This window comes from Oncorhynchus tshawytscha, linkage group LG15 (genome assembly GCF_018296145.1).
Source record: "Oncorhynchus tshawytscha isolate Ot180627B linkage group LG15, Otsh_v2.0, whole genome shotgun sequence".
Classification (NCBI taxonomy): domain Eukaryota; kingdom Metazoa; phylum Chordata; class Actinopteri; order Salmoniformes; family Salmonidae; genus Oncorhynchus; species Oncorhynchus tshawytscha.
Window position 1 is genome coordinate 2,093,428 of NC_056443.1, and position 23,221 is coordinate 2,116,648.

At 43.4% G+C, this 23,221-nt stretch overlaps 2 protein-coding genes across 10 annotated transcripts in view; both read right to left on the minus strand.

Moving 5' to 3' along the window:
• LOC112267810 (protein kinase C and casein kinase substrate in neurons protein 2-like) overlaps window positions 1-13,581 on the minus strand; it is a 43,570-nt gene extending 29,989 nt beyond the window's left edge. For 2 of the 6 annotated variants that reach the window (XM_042297900.1, XM_042297898.1), the window contains exon 1: window positions 13,403-13,507. The gene's annotated coding sequence lies outside the window, so the exon portion shown is untranslated. Of the gene's footprint in view, window positions 1-13,402 lie in introns of all 6 variants that reach the window. The other 4 variants (XM_042297897.1, XM_042297896.1, XM_042297899.1 and 1 more) reach the window with 4 other exon arrangements.
• Window positions 13,582-13,796: 215 nt separating this feature from the next.
• Window positions 13,797-22,486, minus strand: LOC112267811 (probable tubulin polyglutamylase TTLL1). 4 transcript variants are annotated; one of them, XM_042297907.1, is made up of 11 exons: window positions 22,394-22,436; window positions 22,207-22,286; window positions 21,738-21,881; window positions 21,082-21,290; window positions 20,641-20,821; window positions 20,171-20,308; window positions 19,758-19,866; window positions 19,460-19,603; window positions 19,151-19,237; window positions 17,785-17,948; window positions 13,797-15,589 (listed from the first exon to the last, which is right to left on the minus strand). In XM_042297907.1, the coding sequence occupies exons 3-11, from the start codon at window positions 21,848-21,850 to the stop codon at window positions 15,457-15,459; spliced, it is 1,278 nt and encodes a 425-aa protein (XP_042153841.1). In that variant the 5' UTR covers window positions 21,851-21,881; window positions 22,207-22,286; window positions 22,394-22,436; the 3' UTR covers window positions 13,797-15,456. The 4 variants fall into 4 exon arrangements, with proteins under 4 accessions (XP_042153841.1, XP_024301716.2, XP_042153840.1 ...); XM_024445948.2 differs by having other exon boundaries at window positions 21,738-21,877; window positions 22,207-22,486; XM_042297906.1 differs by having other exon boundaries at window positions 22,207-22,486.
• Window positions 22,487-23,221: the final 735 nt, after the last annotated feature.

Here is a 23,221-nt window from a genome sequence, read left to right on the forward strand (position 1 = left end):
CTGTCCTTCCTGACAAATAGAGAATGGCAGGGTCAGATTCAATGGTCACTGCAGCTCTTCCAGAACCATCTGTACAGGATCACCGCAAGGCTGTCATCTGGCCTCTTTTATTCACCCTGTACACAGAGGACTGTAGGAGCTGACCCAGAGATGATGTTCAATAAGTACTCAGATGACAGTAATTATGGACTAAGCAGGCAACTCATTTTGATCTCTCCCATTCAAATCCATCAAACTCCTTAAATCTGAAGTTTGGTGCACACACACAGGGATTGCAGAATGCTGCTAATCCTTTATACTGTACCCTACATGTTTGTGTTATGTTGTTATGTGTCTTGTACGTGCCATTCATTACCACATATGAAACTCCCTCCCAGGAAATAAAAGTTGTTTGAATTGAACACACATCAGAAAAAGGGCCACCAGAGGAATCATAGATCTTCCTGTGCTCGCTCTCCCTCCTGCCCTCTCAGCTGCTGCTGTCCATCACTCACCAATCGCTGTCATGACAACCATGGAACACAGCAGGGCATGGAATGGACCACAACATTCTACAGCTGAGCTAATCCCGTTTGTAACTTTGTTTATTTTTTATAGAGGACCCTTTGTGGACCTGGTGGATCCATTCACACAATGTCTGATCAGTGCCTGTTCAGTGGCTTCTATAAAAGCATATTATTGTATCGATTCAACACCTTTCATGGAACATACAAATGGAGCAAATCCTTTCATTGAGTAAACAGCCTACATTTCTATACTGCTACTATACTGCTAACTAACCTAACAGAAACTAAGAGCTGGCTAGTGGCTACAACAACAGACTTCCTAACGGAAGAGAACTCTGTATAGGGTGCCAGGTAACCTAGTGGTTAAGGTTTAGACACAAGAGGCCTAATTCAGTCATTCCCCATTCCCTCAAGAGTCTGCACTTGGTTGCTATATGTTTAACCAAACCCTAAAAAGAGTGTGTCCACTGCCATGGAAGGACGCTAAAGTAATTCCACCTCCTAAAATAGTAAAGCACCCTTTGCTGGCTCTAACAACCACCCAATCACTTAACAGCCTGTTCTTAGTAAACTGATGGGAGATAATTGTGTTTGAACAAATACAAGGCTATTTTTCAGAGAACAAGTTAACTGCTGATTCAGCATGCATATAGAGAAGGACACTCAACTTGTACTGCACTCACTCAGATGACTGATTGGATAAAATAAATGGATAATAAGATGATAGTTGGAGCTATTTGGTTAGATTTCAGTGCAGTCTTTGATGTTATTGATCATAAATAGTTATTGAAAAAAGTAACTTGTTATGGCTTTACATCACCTGCCATCACATGGTTGGAAAGTTACTTATTTAATTTAACTTGGAAACTTCTCTAACATCAGCGCAGTGTCCCGCAGGGCAGTTGCCTTGGGCCGTTACTCTTTATTTCTACAAATGAGTTGAAACTGGTCTTACAAGAAGCTAGAATTACTATGTATGCTGATGATTCCACACTCTACGTGTCAGCACCCAATGCCAGTGAGAGCTCACAGACTCTTATTACAAGGAGTGTCCGTATCAGAATGGGTGATTAACTATCAACATTTGGTTCATAACATTCTTCAAGACCTAAACCTCAACTGGAGTTGTGTATAAAGGGTGTGACAATTGAGCAAGTTGAGGAAGCTGAACTCTAGGGGTAATACTGGATGGTCAGTTATCATGGTCAGATGTATTCATGGCATCCAGATCACTAAGGACTTAACATGGTCCACACACCCCCACAGTTGTGAAGAGGTCACGACAGCACCTCTTCCACCTCAGGAGGCTGAAAAGACTTGACATGGGCCCTCGGATGTTCTACAGCTGCACCATAGAGAGCATCTTGACTGGCTGCATCACCCTCGACCGTAAAGCGCTAGAGAGTGGTGTGGACAGCCCAGTAAATCACTGAGGCTGAGCTCCCTGCCATCCAGGACCTCTATATCAGGCAGAGGAAGGCCCGAAAAATGGACAAAGAGTTCAGCCACCCAAGCCAGACTGTTCACTCTCCTACCGTCCAGCAAACAGTACCAGAGCATCGGTTATCGGACGGACCAACAGGTTCCAAGACAGCTTCTACCCCCCAAGCCATAAAACTGCTAAATAATTAATGGTTACCCTGACTATGTACACTTACAAGACACACACACACACACACACACACACACACACACACACACACACACACACACACACACACACACACACACACACACACACACACACACACACACACACACACACACACACACACACACACACACACACACACACACACACACACACACACAATCATCCCTTATAGGAGTTTAAATTGGCAGATGTTTTCATTAAGCACCTACATTAGAACCCAGTGACTGTTACAGTAACATGTCAGAGCTCAGGTTCACAGCGTTGGATGGGTTTTTGACTGATAGCCGCTACAAACTTGAGCGCTGCTCGTGGCAAGAATATGCCCCCATCCCTCCTGCTAATTGGGCTACATTTGCACATTTGTTGTTGTCTGAGCGAGGGAAATGCGGTAAAACGAGAGGAGTCGATGTGTTCTGGAAGATGATACGTTGAGGAATATAATTTAAAAAACAGTCCAAATGTGCACAAACTCATGGAATTTACAGTGTCAACGTTTATGATCGCTATATTTGATCCACAGTTACAGGGTGACATGCGTTATACCCTGGGTTGTCCTGAACACAACGAGCCTGTGTTTGATCCACAGTTACAGGGTAACATGCGTTATACCCTGGGTTGTCCTGAACACAACGAGCCTGTGTTTGATCCACAGTTACAGGGTGACATGCGTTATACCCTGGGTTGTCCTGAACACAACGAGCCTGTGTTTGATAAACAGTTACAGGGTGACATGCGTTATACCCTGGGTTGTCCTGAACACAACGAGCCTGTGTTTGATCCACAGTTACAGGGTGACATGCGTTATACCCTGGGTTGTCCTGAACACAACGAGCCTGTGTTTGATCCACAGTTACAGGGTGACATGCGTTATACCCTGGGTTGTCCTGAACACAACGAGCCTGTGTTTGATAAACAGTTACAGGGTGACATGCGTTATACCCTGGGTTGTCCTGAACACAACGAGCCTGTGTTTGATCCACAGTTACAGGGTGACATGCGTTATACCCTGGGTTGTCCTGAACACAACGAGCCTGTGTTTGATCCACAGTTACAGGGTGACATGCGTTATACCCTGGGTTGTCCTGAACACAACGAGCCTGTGTTTGATAAACAGTTACAGGGTGACATGCGTTATACCCTGGGTTGTCCTGAACACAACGAGCCTGTGTTTGATCCACAGTTACAGGGTGACATGCGTTATACCCTGGGTTGTCCTGAACACAACGAGCCTGTGTTTGATCCACAGTTACAGGGTGACATGCGTTATACCCTGGGTTGTCCTGAACACAACGAGCCTGTGTTTGATAAACAGTTACAGGGTGACATGCGTTATACCCTGGGTTGTCCTGAACACAACGAGCCTGTGTTTGATAAACAGTTACAGGGTGACATGCGTTATACCCTGGGTTGTCCTGAACACAACGAGCCTGTGTTTGATCCACAGTTACAGGGTGACATGTGTTATACCCTGGGTTGTCCTGAACACAACGAGCCTGTGTTTGAAAATTAGGTGTGGCGCACACACATGAATGCACTCATGACTCCAAAATTACACTTTAGTGCCTTTTGAAAGCCTAACACTGTAAGATCATATTTTATAACTTAGCTAACCATGTTGGCAGTAGAATAAGCTTTCAAATGATGGCAACCTGACCCAGATTGAGATTTATAATGGAATGTTTCTGGATTGTGTAAACAGTAATTGTGTGACGTTGGGGACGCATGGCTGTGTTCCAAACAAACAACTGCAAGAGCACTTGCTTCAGTTCCTCAAACGCAAAGCTGGGAGAGCTCAAAAAAGCACCTTATAGTTGAAGGATCTTTGAGTAAAAGTGCACTGAAATTACATAGGAACTGTGCATAGCTTGGAGAGGTGTGTGGTGTGTCTTACATTCAATTTGCAGTCTACAAATGATTTGTAATTATGTTACAGCCCCCGACTATCCACTCAAGAAAAATAAAAAAAAGTTGGTGATCCCTGAAATAGAGACATTCAATCTCCATTTCAGTTTTTTTGTTTTGGAAATGCGCTTTGGAGAGATGTATTATTATTATTAAAGTTGCTATTTGCCTGAACTATCTCCTGGTGGCAGAGCATTCCATGATGACATTGCATGACTGATCGAAGCATTAAATACGTTTTTGGTTTGGGTGCCGTGAAGAAACCCATAGACATATCCCACTAGAAACCACCACTATCTGAAGTGTAGGCAAATAGATCATACAAGTGGTTAGAAATGTTCTAAACAAATATTTCTTTAAAAAAGACTAGGAGAGAAGTAGTCAATCTCTCTTCAAGCCTCAACCAGGAAAAATCATCATGCATGTTGTTGATTTGTTCTTTTTAGTTAAGGCCAAGGCATGCTGCTCTGTTTTGAGCCAGCTGCAGCTTTGCTAGGTCTGTTCTTTGCTGCAACCTGACCATATCACCGGACAGTAATCAAGACAGACAAGACCAGAGCCTGAACAAAAATATAAAACGCTACATGTAAAGTGTTGATCCCATGTTTCACGAGCGGAAATAAAAAGATCCCAGAAATGTTCTATTTGCACAAAAAAAGCTTCTTTCTCAAAAATGTTGGTACCGTGAGGATATCCTGAGGCCCATTGTCGTGCCATTCATCGGCCGCCATCACCTCATGTTTCAGCATGATAATGCATGGGCCCATGCCGCAAGTATCTGTACACAAGCTGAAAATGTCCCAGTTCTTCCATGACCTGCATACTCACCAGACATGCTCACCCATTGAGCATGGTTGAGATGCTGGGTGGTCACACCCGATTATAAATCTTTGAAATTGTTGCATGTTGCATTTATGGGGAGCGTCGCTGCACATGTATTTTCAGGTTTCTCCAGAGATGTTCGATAGGGTTCAAGTCCAGGCTCTGGCTGGTCCATTCAAGGACATTCAGAGACTTGTCCCAAAGCCACTGCTGCATTGTCTTGGCTTTGTGCTGAGGGTCATTGTCCTGTAGGAAGGTGAACCTTTGGCCTAGTCTGGAGCAGGTTTTCATCAAGAATCTCTCTGTACTTTGCTCCATTCATCTTTCCCTCGATCCTGACTAGTCTCCCAGTCCCTGCCGCTGAAAAACATCTCCACAGCATGATGCTGCTACCACCATGTTTCCCCATAGGGATGGTATTGGCCAGGTGATAAGTGTCTGGTTTCCTCCAGATGTGACGCATGGCATTCAGGCCAAAGAGTTCCATCTTGGTTGCATCAGACCAAAAAAATCTTGTTTGTCATGGTCTGAGATTTCTTTAGGACTAATGGACTGATTGGTTGCGTGTTGCAGAGATGGTTGTCCTTCTGGAAGGATCTCCCATCTCCACAGAGGAACTCCAAAGCTCTGTCCAAGTGACCATCGGGTTCTTGGTCACCTGCCTGACCAAGGCCCTTCTCCCCCGATTGCTCAGTTTGGCCGGGTGGCCAGATCTAGGAAGAGTCTTGGTGGTTCCAAAGTTCTTCCATTTATGGAGGCCACTGTGTTCTTGGGGACCTTGTATTCTGCAGACATTTTTTGTTACCTGTTGTGAGATCTGTGCCTCGACACAATCCTGTCTCAGAGCTCTACGGACAATTCCTTCCACCTCATGGCTTGGTTTTTGCTCTGACATGCACTGTCAACTGTGGGACCTTATATAGACAGGTGTGCCTTTCCAAATCATATCCGATCAATAGATTTTACCACAGGTGGACTTCCATCAAGTTGTAGAAACATCTCCATGATGATCAATGGAAACAGGATGCACCTGAGCTCAATTCCGAGTCTCATAGCAAAGGGTCTGAATACTTATGTAAATAAGGTGTCCTTTTACTTTGAAGAATTTAGCACAGAAAAAAAATTGAACGCTTTTTTCGCTTTGTCATTATGGGCTATTGTTTTTTTTAAAGAATTCAATCAATTTTAAAAGTCTAACGTAACAAAATGTGGAAAAGGATCTGAATTCTTTCCAAATGCACTGTAGTAAGAAGTGAGTAAATATATTTATTTATTTTTGTCTCCTGCTGCCTTGACAATATTACTTTTTAGATGAATGTAATAAGTAATGTTGTTCTTGTCTATAACAGTTCTTTCTGCACTCTGTCATGCATGTTTTATGTGGACCCCAGGAATAGTAGCTGCTGCATGTGCAACAGCTAATGGGGATCCTAATCATGTACAAGTTTACACCCCATTACTTTTACGGACCGAAGGAATGGAAAAACAATGAATTGGTTCAAGTGTGGGCTAGAGGACATCTTCGCTTTTAAACTTTATTAAGAGCTCTCATTTTATTGTGAGGAACTGCAGTTTGAGCAGGCATTTTTTCTGTTTTGTCCACTGTTATGAATGACCCCTTACACTCACGGAAATTGGCCTACATGGATTGAGCCAAATTGAAATGTTTTTTTAACTGAAGAACTTTAAAAGCTATTGCATGACCATGGAAGCAATTCATTCATTTGAATCCTTCAGGGGTAGAGAGCACACTTCAGAGAGGAGCAAAAATGGAATTAGGCCCCTGGTGTTGTTCCTGGCAGACTGCGCAGTCTGAAGTCCCCTCAGCTTCTCTAAGCAACTAGGCATACATACACCAGGCCACAAAATACAAAACAGAGGGAGGGGAGAAAGAGGAACAGAAAGTTCACCTTTCAAACCAAGACGTTTTCACGCCGACTTTTCTTTATATATGAAAATCATTGCCGGCGACAAAGCCTCTACTTTTCTTTCTGCCAACCGACAGTGTCATGATTAAGGTAAAGGTCTGTCTACGGCCTAGTATGAAATGTAGCAGTAATGCCGAGGAAGCATTGGCACACACTACGCTCCTAAGCTCTTGATGGTTGCTAGGCAGCGCCCGTTACTGCTATCCTCCTGCCAGTTCTAAACTTTGAGGCATGTCACTCCACCCATCTCGTCGCATAGCCCACCGCATGCACTGTTTTCTTAACCACAACCAGATGGATCCATAAAGAATTACTGCGGGAATAAATATCATTGAATGACAAAAATATTGGAATAAAATAGGCTAGTGCAATTGAATGCATCAAATTGTTGCTTACTGATACTCCCAAAGTCATCCAATTGTTACAATACCTTTGAAGCAATAGCCTACCCGTGTGTTCAACAATTTCAGTACTGTTTTACCCTGCTTTGAGACTAGCGTGAGGACTTGTATTGATAACATCCATCAATGTCTGATTTTCTTTTCACTGAATCTCCATGTGGATATTGGTTAGGCTACAATTAGGCTGGTGAAATGCTAAATTGAGGTGAGTGCTACTCATGATCATCTTGTCTAGTTGGCTCATTTACTATCGCTGATCAGAATATTTTGCCAGCGTGTTATGTAGCTTAACAAGCGGATTGTTTTGCTCTTCATTTTCAGTTGCTTAGTAACCTAGGCCAACTCCAGACCTAAAGCCTGTGACTTGTGTTAATCAATGTGATTTTGTATCATTGAATCTCCCCCTGTATGCTATATATGGTTTATTCTCTGGCTGGGGAAATAATTGGAGGTGGTGTAGCTCATCTATTTGTTTACTCATCTATCACTGATCAGAAACATTTACCACGCAATAGTGTAGTCTAAATCCAGTGTAGGCTTTGTAATGGTGTATATTCAATGGATTTATTCAAATAGATGACCACCCACATCGGCCCATGTCTACTGCCACTCCTAAACTTGCCGGCATGTGCACAGGAGATATAAAAGGTTTGTCCCGGCAATAATGTATTAGGCTCTAAAAAACATGTCTATTTAAAAAAATTTTTTTACATGCAACATACTGTAAAGTCTGTCTGTAAAGGGTATAGGGTTTGTGCGTGTCTCTCTCTGTGTGTGTATCCTCCTGAGAATAGAATTAGGAGTGGTGGTCTTCAAACACCTGCAAACGAGGCCACAGATAAGACGTCGCGCCAAACGGCCAACTGCTCAAGTTTCAATTCTTGATGAAGGAAATAGGGAACTAGGCTTACATGTGATCAAACAGTCATTTCATGTTCAGATAATACTACAATTATAGTCCAGGTGTACCAAGCATGGTGCAATTCTGCAAATGCCAGCAGAAGAGACTTCAAGTTCCAACATTGTCCAATAACCTCTGATAAACTGAACAAGGTTTAGGTCTAGGTCTGCATACAGCATAGACATACACTGCATACTGTCTACAGTGGACAATGTGTTAGGCTACGTGGGGTATAGGCAGCAATGTGTTAGGCTACGTGGGGTATAGGCAGCAATGCGTTAGGCTACGTGGGGTATAGGCAGCAATGTGTTAGGCTACGTGGGGTATAGGCAGCAATGTGTTAGGCAGCAATGCGTTAGGCGTGGGGTATAGGCAGCAATGTGTTATAGGCTAGGCGTGGGGTATAGGCAGCAATGCGTTAGGCTACGTGGGGTATAGGCATAGTATGCTGTGTGTGTGTCTCCTGGCATGTTGAGAAAACACAGACACCCACTAGCTCCAGAACTGGACCGGCTGGGGTTATATGAACCAACATCAAGGGATACAGGGCCCCCTCGGATTGGACAGCTGTCAGCTGCACATAGAAATACAGGTTTCCAGAGTCAGTGAGACAGAGAGACAGAGATGGGTCACCCAGGGAGTAACTGAATACACATGACCAGTGAACAGCAGCACTGAGGAGCCTGAGACTGGAGGGGCCTGAGTCATGACACACTACAGCCCTGCTGCACCCAGAACAGACATGAGACTCCACTGACCTTTACCACAGAGACAGAGAGATAGAGATACAGAGACAGTGAGATACAGAGACAGTGAGATACAGAGACAGTGAGATACAGAGACAGTGAGATACAGAGACAGTGAGATACAGAGACAGTGAGATACAGAGACAGTGAGATACAGAGACAGTGAGATACAGAGACAGTGAGATACAGAGACAGTGAGATACAGAGACAGTGAGAGGGGGGGGTGATTGAGAGAGAGAATGTGGGAAATAGAGTGAAACTGAATTACTATAAAAAGAGAGAACGTGGAAAAAAATAACAAAAGAGAACAAGAGCATAATAAGATGAACGAGAGAGTTAATAACAAGGTGATGTGGGAGATGACTGGTAGGCTCTTCTAAGTCTAAATAGAGAGGATCCTCAGTGTTGGCTAAATGACATGGGTGGAGGGCTAAACATAGCCTACCGTCTATCAGTGGGCTTCAATTATTTTCTATTCTATTTCTGAAGTTGACTACTCTCCACAGATAGCAGTTTGCAGTAGACGGACAGTGCTGGAATGCTCTTAGGCAACTCTGGGCTCAGGGCATTGTACTACTGGTTACTGGTCTGAACTCAGCCACACAATCCTGGCAAACAGACCCTGTCCATTCCAGTATTCATAGCTTCAGGTCTGTACTCTTTAGCAGCCCCAGAGAGACAGACAGTGCTCTAATAGAGATCTATAAAAGAGACAGGAGACAGGGACAGTGGGGTACACATGTTAGGATGCTGATCTGTTCATAACACCACTGCAGGGCAATAAAGCGAAGCTCACAAGCATGTCATGCCCAAGCATGTCTGTCCACGAGCAAGTTGAGTGTGTGTGAGTTCTCAAACACAGCCCCAGACAGATCTCACAATCATGCCCTTATAAATAAGCACCTCTCACACAATGAGAGTGGTGTGTATTTAGAGATGGGGGTGTGTGTTCACCACTCTGTTCTCTGCTCCTGTCCCTGAAACGGAGTTCACACACATACACACCAGACAGCAACACCACAATGCAGGGCATCGCATGAGATAAGAATTTGACATAATCACATCTCCCTGCCCATTCTGCCATTAAAAACTCAGATTTCTGATCAGTCACCCTAGTTTGCGCTAACCTAACCCATTATAAGATGAAAAACAAACACAGATAGACAATACCAGTATCGAGGACAATACCAGTATCGAGATACTCGTTGCTATTGTGGCAAGGAAACAAAACACAAGGCAGATTTGACTTCTTTAGGAAAACATCCCTATTGTTGGAAACAAACATCTTTATGTTGTCATCCAGAGTCACATTTATTTTCCAAGTTATAGAACACAATATGTTACATACATCAACTTTAACAGACCAAAGAGTTTGGGCTGCTTCATGTTTTCCATGGAAACAATGTCACAATACTGATATCGTCACAGCCCTACACTGATCCAGGGTAGTCTACCTCAACACACAATGGCAACAAGTTACCTTGGAGGGGTGTCGTGTCTGATTAGTCTCCCTGTTACAAAAGGAGACACTTCCTTGTTGTCTGCCAGTGACTCACTGACTACGTGAACAGGGGAGGCCCCAATCACAGATGTTACACAGTTTGGCCTGACCAGGAAAATAACACTTCCTCTCTTTTGGGTGTAAAGTTAAAAGAGAAGAAAGAAGAACACAGACACCAGAGTGAGGTCCAGGTCCGAGTAGGAGCGCTGCTGATCTAGGATCAGGTTCCCCCTGTCCATGTATGATTTATTATTAAGAATTAAACTGATCCTTAAATCAGCGCTCCCCAACCAACTCAGTGGCTTTGTGGTAAGAGTGTTCGCCCTGAGATGGGAAGGTTGGTAGTTTGATCGAAAGACTGTAAAATGGGACCTAATGCGTCTACGCTTGGCACTCAGCATTAAGGAGATAGATTGGGGATAAGGTACTGCGATAGACTGGCATCCTGTCCAGGGGGTGTACCAAGACTCGTGCAAGGCTACCTATGCAAATCAGCACTCCTACTCTGAGACCCTTGATGCATAAGGCCCCAGAACAAGCCTTATGGCTGTAGTAGGAGATATCACAAATGTGGAATGGATCAAGACCAGTCATACATTGTACAAGTAAGACTACATGTATACACTAAATCCCAAATGAACCCTGATTAGAAGCCCCTGGCTTGAGTCCCAATTCTCCACCCTTCTCCCAAAGTGAGGACTTGAACACCCTTCATGTTTTAAACAGTGGAAACTCCCTCTAGCCAATGCTTTGACCATTCCAATGCTTTTAAATCCATGTCGGGAAGTGTGCTAGTAAGTGCACACTTTTGGAAAAGGGTGGAGAATTGAGACGCAATGCTGAATGTCCTGTTGCTGCCTCTGAGCATTGCATGATCGGTTCTTGAGGAGTGTTCAGATGTAGGGTTTTAGTGGATCATTGTGACAATTCAGGATTATCATTTGCTATCTTCCAGGAGGTGATAACATGGCTGCCATGGAATTATCTGTCATTTTGCTGACATGGAAATGGCCAAACTTGTCATCTCTATGGTTCTACTCTCTGGCCTTAGTATAGACACAGGCCTGCATAGGGTGAATGATAGCACTGTTTCTTCAGAGTCTTATCATGGCAATGGAATGTAAAGACTAGGGTACAATTTTGCTACTAGGTCATCAACCTATTAGCAAATGTCCTTCTACTGTAGTCCTGAGGTAGTTTTTTTCATAAGAAAAATATATCCGTTTCCATTTCCTTCTTTTGTTTCTTAAAATAAACATGTGTTGAGATGTATTTTGCAATGATTGCTGCCATCCCTACCATCTTATGTTAGTTCACAGTTGGACACTATATTTATAAATCCCTATGGGGGTGTTTTAAAAGATTGGGTAAACTTCTGACTTGAACACAATCGACTTTAGAGGAGCGAAGTGTTTCCATAGCAACTATAGTTTGTAAACTTGGATTGTTTTTCCCGCTGTGTCAGTTAGTCAACATTGTCCTCCTTGGTGATGAAGCTGTGCATTGCTGCTGTTGATCTCACAATGACAGAATGGGGCCTATAGTGGACCCTCTCTGTATGGCAAACCCTGTCCCCAGTGGGGATCAGAGTCAAGAACTTAATGTTGAGAGGCTCAAAACTGTGCTCAATGAATGTGTGTAGCCTAGATTTTCTCTACTTTGAGTCACTGACACCAACAGCAGTCAACCCTACCCAAAAACCTTAGACCAAGGGGCATGCTTAAACAATGGCATTTGTTCCACTCTTACAGGCATTTTCCATGTTAAAGTGCCAACTGAGGGAGACACATAATGGGGGGAAATACTGGATTAAGTGACATCACAGATATGAGCAGCTTTCTAGTCACTTTCCTGTGGAAGCCCATGTGCTGTGCTGGCATGATGTTAAGGGCCCGGTCACCATAGAAACAAAATGAGTACAATGCCACTGCAACTTCCAGGTGACGAATGATAACGATGATGATGGATGGTACTTTAAATCCTATAGTTTGACAACCCTGTTTTTTAAGCTTTCAAATGATATCAAAACGGGTCAGATATGCAAAATGGGTTCGATATGCAAAATGGGTCCAGTCAACTTTGAGAATCTCCATCTCCTGAATGTTTTGGCATTCAGGTCCAAAAAGTAACTCCCATTCCACTTCTCTCAAGGGAAGGTTTTGGGTCATCAGTATTTGGCCAAATGATAAAGTCAAACTCCTATTTCTAAAATGCATCTTCTTAAAATCAGATTTTAAGCCTAAGTCACACATTTTGACAGTGCCACTTGGCCATTTAGTGTGAACCAATGATTTATATTAGGTTATGTTAAAAAAAATTGTAAAAAAGTGATTGAATTCATAAGTCAGTTTTAAAGTGAAAACTAACTAGCTTTTTAGCTAGAAACGTTTACCCGGTGACAGAAGATCGCTAGACACAGAACATTTGTGGAGATAAGTTGACTCTGAATTTAGACTGCATGAGATGACAGCGGGGTTATCTTTACTTCTGAAACCTGCCCCGCCCTTCTTTCATCAGTCACCGACGCAAGGGCTGTAGTCAGACAGACAGATCTTGAGCCAACTAAAAATATACCCTAACAAAATACTCCCGACCCAATATGTTAGTTCCCTAGTTAGGGAGCTAGCTCGTAAGTAATTGGCTATTATGCTAGTAATAGTTTACTAGGTAGCGGGCTATCTTAAACATTGTTAGTTAACTAAATCATTAGCTGACGTTAACGTTAGTTAGCTACCTAACTAACTAGGCAGCCTTCTACCAGGACCCATAACAAGTAACGTTAACTAGTTAGATCTAACGTTAGCTAGCTACCGACCGTACTGTTATGTCAACCATAGTTCGTTAGCTAGCTAACGTTAACTTAGCTGTTTTATACCCCACCTTCCAGCTGGTTGGATAGTAGTGGCTAACGTTGGCTAAATAGCTTGCTTCTGGTAATGTTACATAGAAAAACGTTCGTACAGTTGCTGTAAAGTTTAAAAACCAAAGTTCCAAATGAACAAAATAGGTGTTAGATATAGCTGGACATGCTATCACTTTACCTTGAAGAGTTCCGCTCCTCTTGAGAGACGCGAATCAATGAATAAATTAGCTGTATTTAGCTGGCTAACCTTTTACCAGTTTTTTTTCTTACCAGCAACAGGAGCCGCAGCATCAACGCACCCACCATCTCTTCCGGTATGCAAAATAAAAAAACCTTCAAAATAATAGTTCTCATTTCAAGAAATTTCAAGAACCGCAAACAAAATTAATATATGGCCACTGATATTGTTTAGCAAAACGGCAGCCCCGCCACTTGTTTTGGTATACAGCTGAGGGATGGGGAAATGTGACCCCTCAAATTTAGAGAGTGCTCTGACACAGTCTGTGTTAGGTGTGGGAGTCTGTCTAATGCACACAGGTGACCCCTAAAAATAGAGATTTACACAAATCCCCCATTGTTTAATTGGATTTATTACATGCAGACATTTGAGGCACCAGGAATTATTAATACATTTAAAAACCAAAAACATTGCATGTTTATAATTCCTATATTCAGTACATGTATATAAAAAATATATAATTGCAACTACCTCTATGCAACAAAGAATGAGGGTAAAAGGATGACATGAAATGCATAACCAAATAGTGTCAAAAGTACATACGTTATTTTAATGTAACCATGTATATTTCATTGTGTACTAAATGCATCCGTAAGACAAAGGCAGCAGCACCATATTAGTATATATAAAACATGGTACAGTTTTCTATACAAAAACGTCCACATCATTAAAGGCAAAACCTAATGGTGACTGTTAAAGTGATAATTCACCCAAATGACATATTGGTTTCCTTTGGGTGAACTATCCCTTTAACAACTCTGGGGACCACAGTGAGGTGGGGTGGGATGTATGGTACTGTATGTAAGAAATGAATAAAGGTACTCTATGGGTTATTACATCAGGTTCACTTTCACACAATCAGATGGTTCAGTCTGTTGTAGCTCAGTAGCCACTTCAGCTTTAGTCAGCTTCAGCTTTAGTCTCTTGTATGCCAACCGCTCGAGGTGACCACACACTGTGACCAGAATGGGATTATCTTAAACACACAGGCAGACCAAGGGTGTGCTGGTCAGTGTCTCAAATGGCGCCCTATTCCCTATATAGTGCACTACTTTTAACCAGGGCCCATAGGTAATATGGTGCCCTTTGGGACGCAACCCTGGTTTCGAGGTCACCCCTCCAAGGTCACACCACAGGAAAATATTTGTTGGCATGGCAATGTCATCCACAACACAAAATGAAAGGTACTTCAACGTTTGAAGAGCTGACCTCATCACTTTATATCCAGATATTTAACTGTGAAAGCATTTCTTTATCCCAAAGTTGAACTTAAGAGTTACAACTCAAAAAGTAAAGTTGTATATCCAAACATTGAACAAGTCTCTCAGTTTTATAAAAGTAATTTCAAAACATTGACTGTCCTATGCATACTGTAGCCTTATAGCCTACTCCAGTGGCTTGAAAAGCCAACGCTTCAAAGCTCACTTTCGTTTGTTGTTAGCATTGTCCATTACACTATGTTTTATACAGTCAACATATAGCAAATGCTTTTCGGGTCATGCATTTCAGGATAAAGAGGTGAAACCTGTCAGTTTTCAGACATGAACAGAATAATTACACACGCCAATGTGTCTTAACCTAGCAAATATTCAGCTTAAAAACATTAAATTAAAACAATTCCACGACAATATATGTAAACATTATTCAAACAGGTGCATTGATTGAAATCCTCTAACAGTCATCTGAGAACGTCCCCATTGCTATAAAAAAGGTTGATAAATGCTATTATTTAGTGTATTATACAGAGCTTCTGATAAACGTGAGTGCGTGTGTGACCCTTTCTTTACAGACACACACGTGTCCTTGCTTGTGATGCATGGCAGGGTCCTCAGAGCTTACTGGGTCCTCTCCCTCCCTCCCTGTCATCCTTCCATCCCTCTGTTTGGGTCGTCCCTTGCCCCCGACCCCCTTTACCCCATGAATGACACAGGAAGAGCGACGAGAGGTCACTGAGAGATCAGTGAAGGGACAGTGAGGCGTTGGACATTGCCACCTCACTTCCAGGTGGCGGCAGCTGGGCGAGGCCCGGTGCCCCCCTTCGCCGTTCCCTTAGACCCCAGCGATTGGCCTGAGCGACTCCGTAGGTCGCGTTCTGCATTCTCGCTCAGCGCCTGCTCCTCGTCGTACCTGTGGAAGGGAAAGATAGAGGGAGGGGAGCAGGGAGAGAGAGAGAGGCAGGGACGGAGGGGAAGACAGAGAGAGGCAGGGAGGGACAGAGAGACGGAGGCAGGAACGGAGGGCAAGAGAGAGACAGAGGATAGAGAGAGAGACAGAGGATAGAGAGAGAGACAGAGGATAGAGAGAGACAGAGGATAGAGAGAGAGACAGAGGATAGAGTGAGACAGAGGATAGAGTGAGACAGAGGATAGAGAGAGAGACAGAGGATAGAGAGAGACAGAGGATAGAGAGAGAGACAGAGGATAGAGAGAGAGACAGAGGATAGAGAGAGAGACAGAGGATAGAGAGAGAGACAGAGGATAGAGTGAGACAGAGGATAGAGAGAGAGACAGGGAGGGAGAGAGAGACAGGGAGGGAGAGAGAGACAGGGAGGGAGAGAGAGACAGGGGATAGAGAGAGAGACAGAGGATAGAGAGAGACAGAGGATAGAGAGAGACAGAGGATAGAGAGAGACAGAGGATAGAGAGAGAGACAGAGGATAGAGAGAGACAGAGGATAGAGAGAGAGACAGAGGATAGAGAGAGAGACAGAGGATAGAGAGAGAGACAGAGGATAGAGTGAGACAGAGGATAGAGTGAGACAGAGGATAGAGAGAGAGACAGGGAGGGAGAGAGAGACAGGGAGGGAGAGAGAGACAGGGAGGGAGAGAGAGACAGGGGATAGAGAGAGAGACAGAGGATAGAGAGAGACAGAGGATAGAGAGAGACAGAGGATAGAGAGAGACAGAGGATAGAGAGAGAGCGTACACTCTTAGAAAAAAAGGCTTCCAAAGGGGTTCTTCGGCTGCCCCCATAGGAGAACCTTTTTTTGATTCCAGGTAGAACCTTTTTTGGTTCTAGGTAGAACTCTTTTGTGTTCCAAGGGTTCTTCAAAGGGTTCTACTATGTGGATAGCCAAAGAACAGTTTTAGGTCCTAGATATCACCTTTTGTTTCTAAGAGTGTATGTTTAAGACAGAGTACTGGTAAGAGCTACAGTGGGGTACGAAATGATTGACAACCTCGATAAAGATGATCAAAAATAGAGAGCTCTGGCCACGCACACCAGTGGTGGGTTTGGCGTCGACATGAGAATGCATGAGCAGAAAAGAACCCAGTACCTACTGTAAAGTTTGGTGGTGTATCTTATGGGGCTATTTTGCTTTCACTGGTCATGGGGTCCTTGTTAATGTCAACGGCATCGTGAACTTTACCCAGTATCAGGATATTATTGACAAAACCATGGTTGCCTTGGCCGCAAGTGGATCTTCAAGCAAGACAATAACCCTAAGCACACATCAAAATCCACAAAGAAATGGTTAATTGGCCCCAAAATCAAAAGTAGAAACCTATTGAAAAGCTGTGGTTTGAATTGAAGAGGGCAGTCTATAAGCGCAGACGAAGCATATCAAGGATCTGGAAGGATTCTGTCAGTGGAGGCTGCTGAGGGGAGGACGGCTCATAATAACACCTGAATGGAACAGAATAAATGGAAACCATGTGTTTGATGGATTTGATACCATTTCACTCATTCTGCTCCAGCCATTACCAAGAGCCCGTTCTCCCCAATTATAGTGCCACCAACCTGCTGTGGATTCTGTATGTAGGAATGGTCTAAGATCCCTCCCAAAGTGTTCTCCAACTCATAAAATAAGTAAAGATGCCAGATATAGGAAGTATAAAGACAATATAGTGATAACATCACAACACAAATGTAACTCTGAGGTAAAAGGCTGTGTGTTGTCATTCTGATCGGTCAGATAGCTAGCAACAATGACTAGAAGCTGCTATGCGGTGAATCGTAGATGGCTTGTTTCAGTTCATCTGATCCTAAATCAGTTCACGGTTAGAGGTATTTTCTCTAACCGTTAATCCTGGCTTGATGGACCAATAGTTCCAAAACGTCAAACCCTGCCCATCTGGCACTCCAGAATTAGATTTTTTAAAACAAATAAGTGTGTTTCTTTTTACCCTGGGCCACGTTCCGTAGTCAAATGCTGCAGATAGAAATGCCATGATTAGATCCAACTTGATTCCTTATTCTACATGTCAGAGAAGCATAGCATATTTCTATCTAAATATTCCAAAACGCTGCGTCCTGCTGAACACGCCCCAGGCCTGTTTTCTCCCTCGAGCGCTGTGATAGGAGGAGGGGGCTGTCACTCACAGGACTTGGTAGTTGCCCAGGGCCTCTCGGGGTGGGCTGCGGTTCCAGCGGCAGTCGGGAATGTCCCCGTTGGGTGTGACGATGTTGAGAGTGTCATTGATCAGATTGTACTTCAGGATCCGGTCGTTGGCTGTGCTGGAGGTGAGCGACGGAGAAGCGTTGACCTGGAGGACAGACGCAGAATAGACACACACACACACACACACACACACACACACACACACACACACAGCAGAGAGCACAGGTCAGGATAAGCATTAGTCATTATGTACACACGGGGCAGCATGGAAAGTTCTGTCCTGAGTATGAGTAGAGTACAAAGTACTGGAGACTAGTAACAGGCAGGAATGACCTCACTATTTCACTGTTTTCATTTCCTATCGGTCCCCATAGGAACTGGGAGCTGCTTATCAGGCAGGAAATGTACCACATGGACAATGTAATAGCAGCAGAGGTGGGTGTGGGTTGTAAATATACTGGCACACAGACACCCACATGGACAACTAAGAGAGAGAAAAATAAGACACACACACACAGCTTGGTTGGAATCACTCCCTTGTTTCCCAGCCCTTGCAGACTGAGACTGCTGCAGGTTGGTTCCCCAGCTGTTCTTCGACAATACACACTAATGAGGGCTTGGCATAGGCATGCCGACTATTCTGCCCCGGGTGGCTGTACCAGAGGATCTCACAGCAGATCAGCACTCCTACACACAGAGACGCTTAGTGAATACGGGACCAGGGAAACTTAAACAATCTACCAAAAAAGATCAGTTTTTATTCCTGTTGAAGTCAAATGTGTAATTCCTAGTACCCTCCGAGAATGTTTGACTTCATGTACTCAGCCAGACATTCACAGTGAGAAACCAATAGAAAGTAAACAACTCAGTATGCAAACAATGTCAGATAGAGAAGATTGAAGGAGTTTACAAAGTCATAACAACAGACAATTGTTTCATTGTGACATTCCTAAATCCTAAAAACATACATAACTGCTGGTGAACCAGAGTACAGTTTGTTTCCTGTACATTGCCGTGAGCAGGTTTTAGTCAAACACCTCAGACACAAGCACACACCTCAGACACAAACATACACACACATATACAAACACTCACAGAGAGAGAGAGAGAGAAAAGTCAACCCTAAGGACATTAAACTTGCTAGACAGAGAAAGGAACGCAGCACTGGTTTCCCTTCACAAGCAATGCAGAACAAAGAAAACCTTTTGACACGAGGTCATCTTAGTAGGAACAAGAATTAGTGAGCAAAACTATAGTGAGTTCACAATAAGAGAGACTTTTTGTACTTCACGTTATTTTTGCCTATGTCATGTAATTACAGTGTGTGTGTGTGGGTGGGCGCCTCACCTCAATGAGCCATGGCTTCAGCTTGTCATCGATGATGATGTCATATCCATAACACTCAAAGCAATGTTTATCATTGTTCATGACGGGCTGTGAAGAGAGAGGGAGAGGGAGAGGAAGAGAGAGGGAGAGGAAGAGAGAGGGAGAGGGAGAGGGAGAGGGAGAGAGAGGGAGAGGAAGAGAGAGCGTGTTTAGAGGGGAAAGGGAAGTTAGTGTGTGGGACAGGAGTGAAAAAGGGAAGAGCAGCTGCAACACAGCAGGGATAAAATGGGGAACACGTTTTTGTTTCCGTATGTGTGTGTGACCACTCACAGCGACAGCCTTTAGGGACTGCACCATGATCCAGTGGATCTGGTCAAACAGTCGGCTGGTCACCTCCTTCCCCCTGGTGCTCTCCAGGTACAGACGCAGGTTACTGACCGTCCACTTCCCACCGTGGACATGGTTATAGTCATCCTGCAACGTGTATAGATGTATTGTACACACGTAGAAATATATACGCATAGAAACTCACATATTTATGTAGGAGACATTTCTGCCTGTTTTAGGCCCATTTAGTGGGTTGTGTATGTGTTATCTGTCTTGAAAACACACACACACACACACTTACCCCATGTCTTTGAATGGCCACATTAGTCAGGTGCACAAACATGTTGTCCAGTTCACTAGTGCTGGGGGTGTACTTCACTGTGCAAAACCGGCAGAAACCCAGTTTATACCTGGAAGCAACACAAAGGTCCAAATGGTCAAATACTGATCTGATCAAATGCTGAAGTTATCATTTATCCTAGTGGCAATATCCTTTATTAATGTTTTACAGAATTATGAAAACGTATATGCATACTGCACTGTTTATAATGATGTATTTGCATTATATGTAAAATACTGTCTATGTTTCTGTTAGTATAGGGACAATTAAGTTATTATCTATCTATTACCTATCACCTATCCAGTCATTTCAGAGCGGTAGGACTTGAGGGAAATGAACCCGGGCTGTAGGCTTTAGGTTAATCATAAACCTACATGTAACACTTGAGAGGTCGATAGGTGGTAACCAACACATAGAGACGCAGGTCAAACTTCTTGCCTCCGATCAGCAGTGGGTTGTCGATGTACAGAGAGATGACATAGGCCTCCTTGCCACTTGAGGCCGCTACAAACCTAGCAAACACAAAGGAAACGGAGCATCAGTCATTTATCTATGGACATCTCATCTACGGACAACGGTGTTGAGAACAGCAGATTCAAGAGTAGTGGGGTAATACTACCTGTATGACATAAGACTGACTGTGAACAATGCAAATGCAAGCAAAGACTCACCTTTGGCAGCCACACACAGGACATGTTTATCAGTAGTTAGTAGAGGTGTGTGTGTGTGTGTGTGTGTGTGTGTGTGTGTGTGTGTGTGTGTGTGTGTGTGTGTGTGTGTGTGTGTGTGTGTGTGTGTGTGTGTGTGTGTGTGTGTGTGTGTGTGTGTGTGTGTCAGCACTCACGTGGATGTACGGCTGTCTCGAGACCACTTCTTAATCTGGGAAAGTTTGTTGATGAGGAAAATGCCTTTTCCCTGAGCCTTCCCACACGGCTTCATTATCCACGTGCTGGAAGGACTCTTACGGAACTCCTCCACAAACAGATTATAATCCGCCGGAAGCATGAACGTCACCGGCACAAAGTCTGGGTCACAACCAGAGAGGGAGAGAGGGAGTGTAAAAACGCAGAGAAATATGAAAGGACAGTATTGATGACATTTGTTTAACAGCACAAAATAATGAGTGAGTTTAGTATTATTGCCCAAGACCCCAAAAAAGGGCCACTTCTAGTCAGAGCCCCTTGTAGCAGGTGCAACTGAAATTGAAATGTATCTTACATCCACATGTATTTACATATACTGTAAGTAAGCAGTGTGCGTGTACGGGAAAGCTCATAACTGCCACCTAAATAAAGGTATTTCCCGTTTTCGTCTTTCTCTGCCAGCGGGCTTCCCTCTTTCTCCATATCTTTGCGGTAGCGTTTGATGTTCTTGATCATCAGGTCCTTCCTGGTCAGCTCGTAGTGGTTGGGGAAGTGGTTGACCATCTGCTCATCTGAGAGACGGTAACCCGTGTCCACACTGAACACGTTCCGGATGGTCTGGACACTCATCCTATAGGGAGGCATAGACGGATCATAAACAGGGTTTCCCCAAGGCTGATGGAGATTCGCGGGGGGTAGTCAGTCAGGGATGGGATTTTTGTGATTAATCAGGAATTTCAGTTTTTCTGAATGACATTATCTGTTATTTACAGTTACACACCCTTGCAATTTGTCTAATTTACCCCTGAACGAATATCTAAATAATTTTTTAACAGATTTTTTTATGTTGTCCTGGGCTGTGTTCAGTAGGCACAAATAATAGAACACTTTTAAAAAAGAAGATGAGTGTTTTTATTGGACAAGACCAAGTAGTAACGCCTGTTTCAAAGCATTCTTCTCTCCCGTTTTGTGCCCACTGAACACGACCCTGATCTCTGTATGTGCTACACTGATATTCATAAGCACCCACTGTGTATTGTCACTCAGAGAAAGCTCCATAGCTCTAATGACAGCCTACCAGTAGAAGTTCCAGTCCTCGTTCTCTGTGACCTGAGTCCATCCTCTCTTCTCAAAGTTGTTGATGAGTACGGATTTCTCAATGTCGGTCACCCATTTCACCTTATTAGCCATGGTTCCTCCTAGTCTCTCTCTCTCTCTCTCTCTCACACACACACACACACACACACACACACACACACACACACAGAGAGAAACACACACCAATGCAAGCACAAACACACACGCACAGATGAGCTTAGCACGTGTAATAAACATAGTTATAACTAACGTTAATAGTCTATTGTTTTGCCCATGATGAGCCACTGCAGTTAGCTATCTCGCAAAAACACTGAATTCATGTGCTATATTCACAACTATCTTTTGGTAGCATTTTGGTGTCCTGTAAAGCATTGGACACAATCGCGTTATGTTAGCTAGATAAGTATCTATGTATCCTTCCACACCAAATAACAGTTTTAGCTAGCTACCTGGAAATCGATCTTCTAATCTTCTCGTCAGACAACCGGTCATCAGCCCCAGCTAGCTGGATCCACCCTGCCTGAGACACCTGCAAAGGATAATGATTTTCATCCAATCGTGATGTCTGGTTCAATCGCCTTCAAGGGGAATTTAATGCAAATTATAAAGGAGAAATCCTCAATTTATTGACTTCACCCATGTAATCTGCTAAAAGGGTGGATGCTAGTTATCTCTTATCTTGATTTATCGATCCATCCCAGTCAGCTGGAAGATGAATACCGTGCTCTTCCGGGTGAATAACCTAGCAACCGACGACGCGTCGAACTGTCAAATATACCCCGCTCGTTCCACCACAGGGTGGCGCTAAATGCACATGGTCCAATTTTTAGCATGCGGAGACATTTTGCGCCTCATGATGCCTTCTAGTGATTGTTGAGAGAAACACTCCTCAAGGATCTTCCTGGTGTAACTGCCATAGGCGTGGCTGTTGAAATGATAATTGTGGCAGTTACCTGAAAACAACAAGATTAAAGGACGCTGCTGTAAGTAGGAACATTATAAACAACTGTGAAATGTTCAAAATATTTGTATATTTAGGATATTGTTCTATAATGCCCATATTATTTGCGTTACAGGGCGGCGTCTACTTTAATCTACAAAATAGGTACGTTTGACATTTTTGTTATTCTACAATGCACCTGTTCCTTTGTCGTCAGACAAGGAACATTGCGTCGACAGATATTGACTGCAGTACTGCTCTTCCATAGATGTGAAACTCGATGACAAAATATGAATAATGATAGGATCATTATCATTGTTTAAATATTTTACATTCAAATAGGGAAAATGATACTGTCTTTCTTGCTTCGTGTGAACTTCAAATCGACCTTCAGTTTGTTTGGTGAAGAGGATGACATCACCTTGTCTTGACAAACCCCTATCAAACATTACTATCCACAAATAATATTTTCCCCTAATTGTTATGATTTGATCATGCTGTAGAGCTAAGGAATATATGATGTT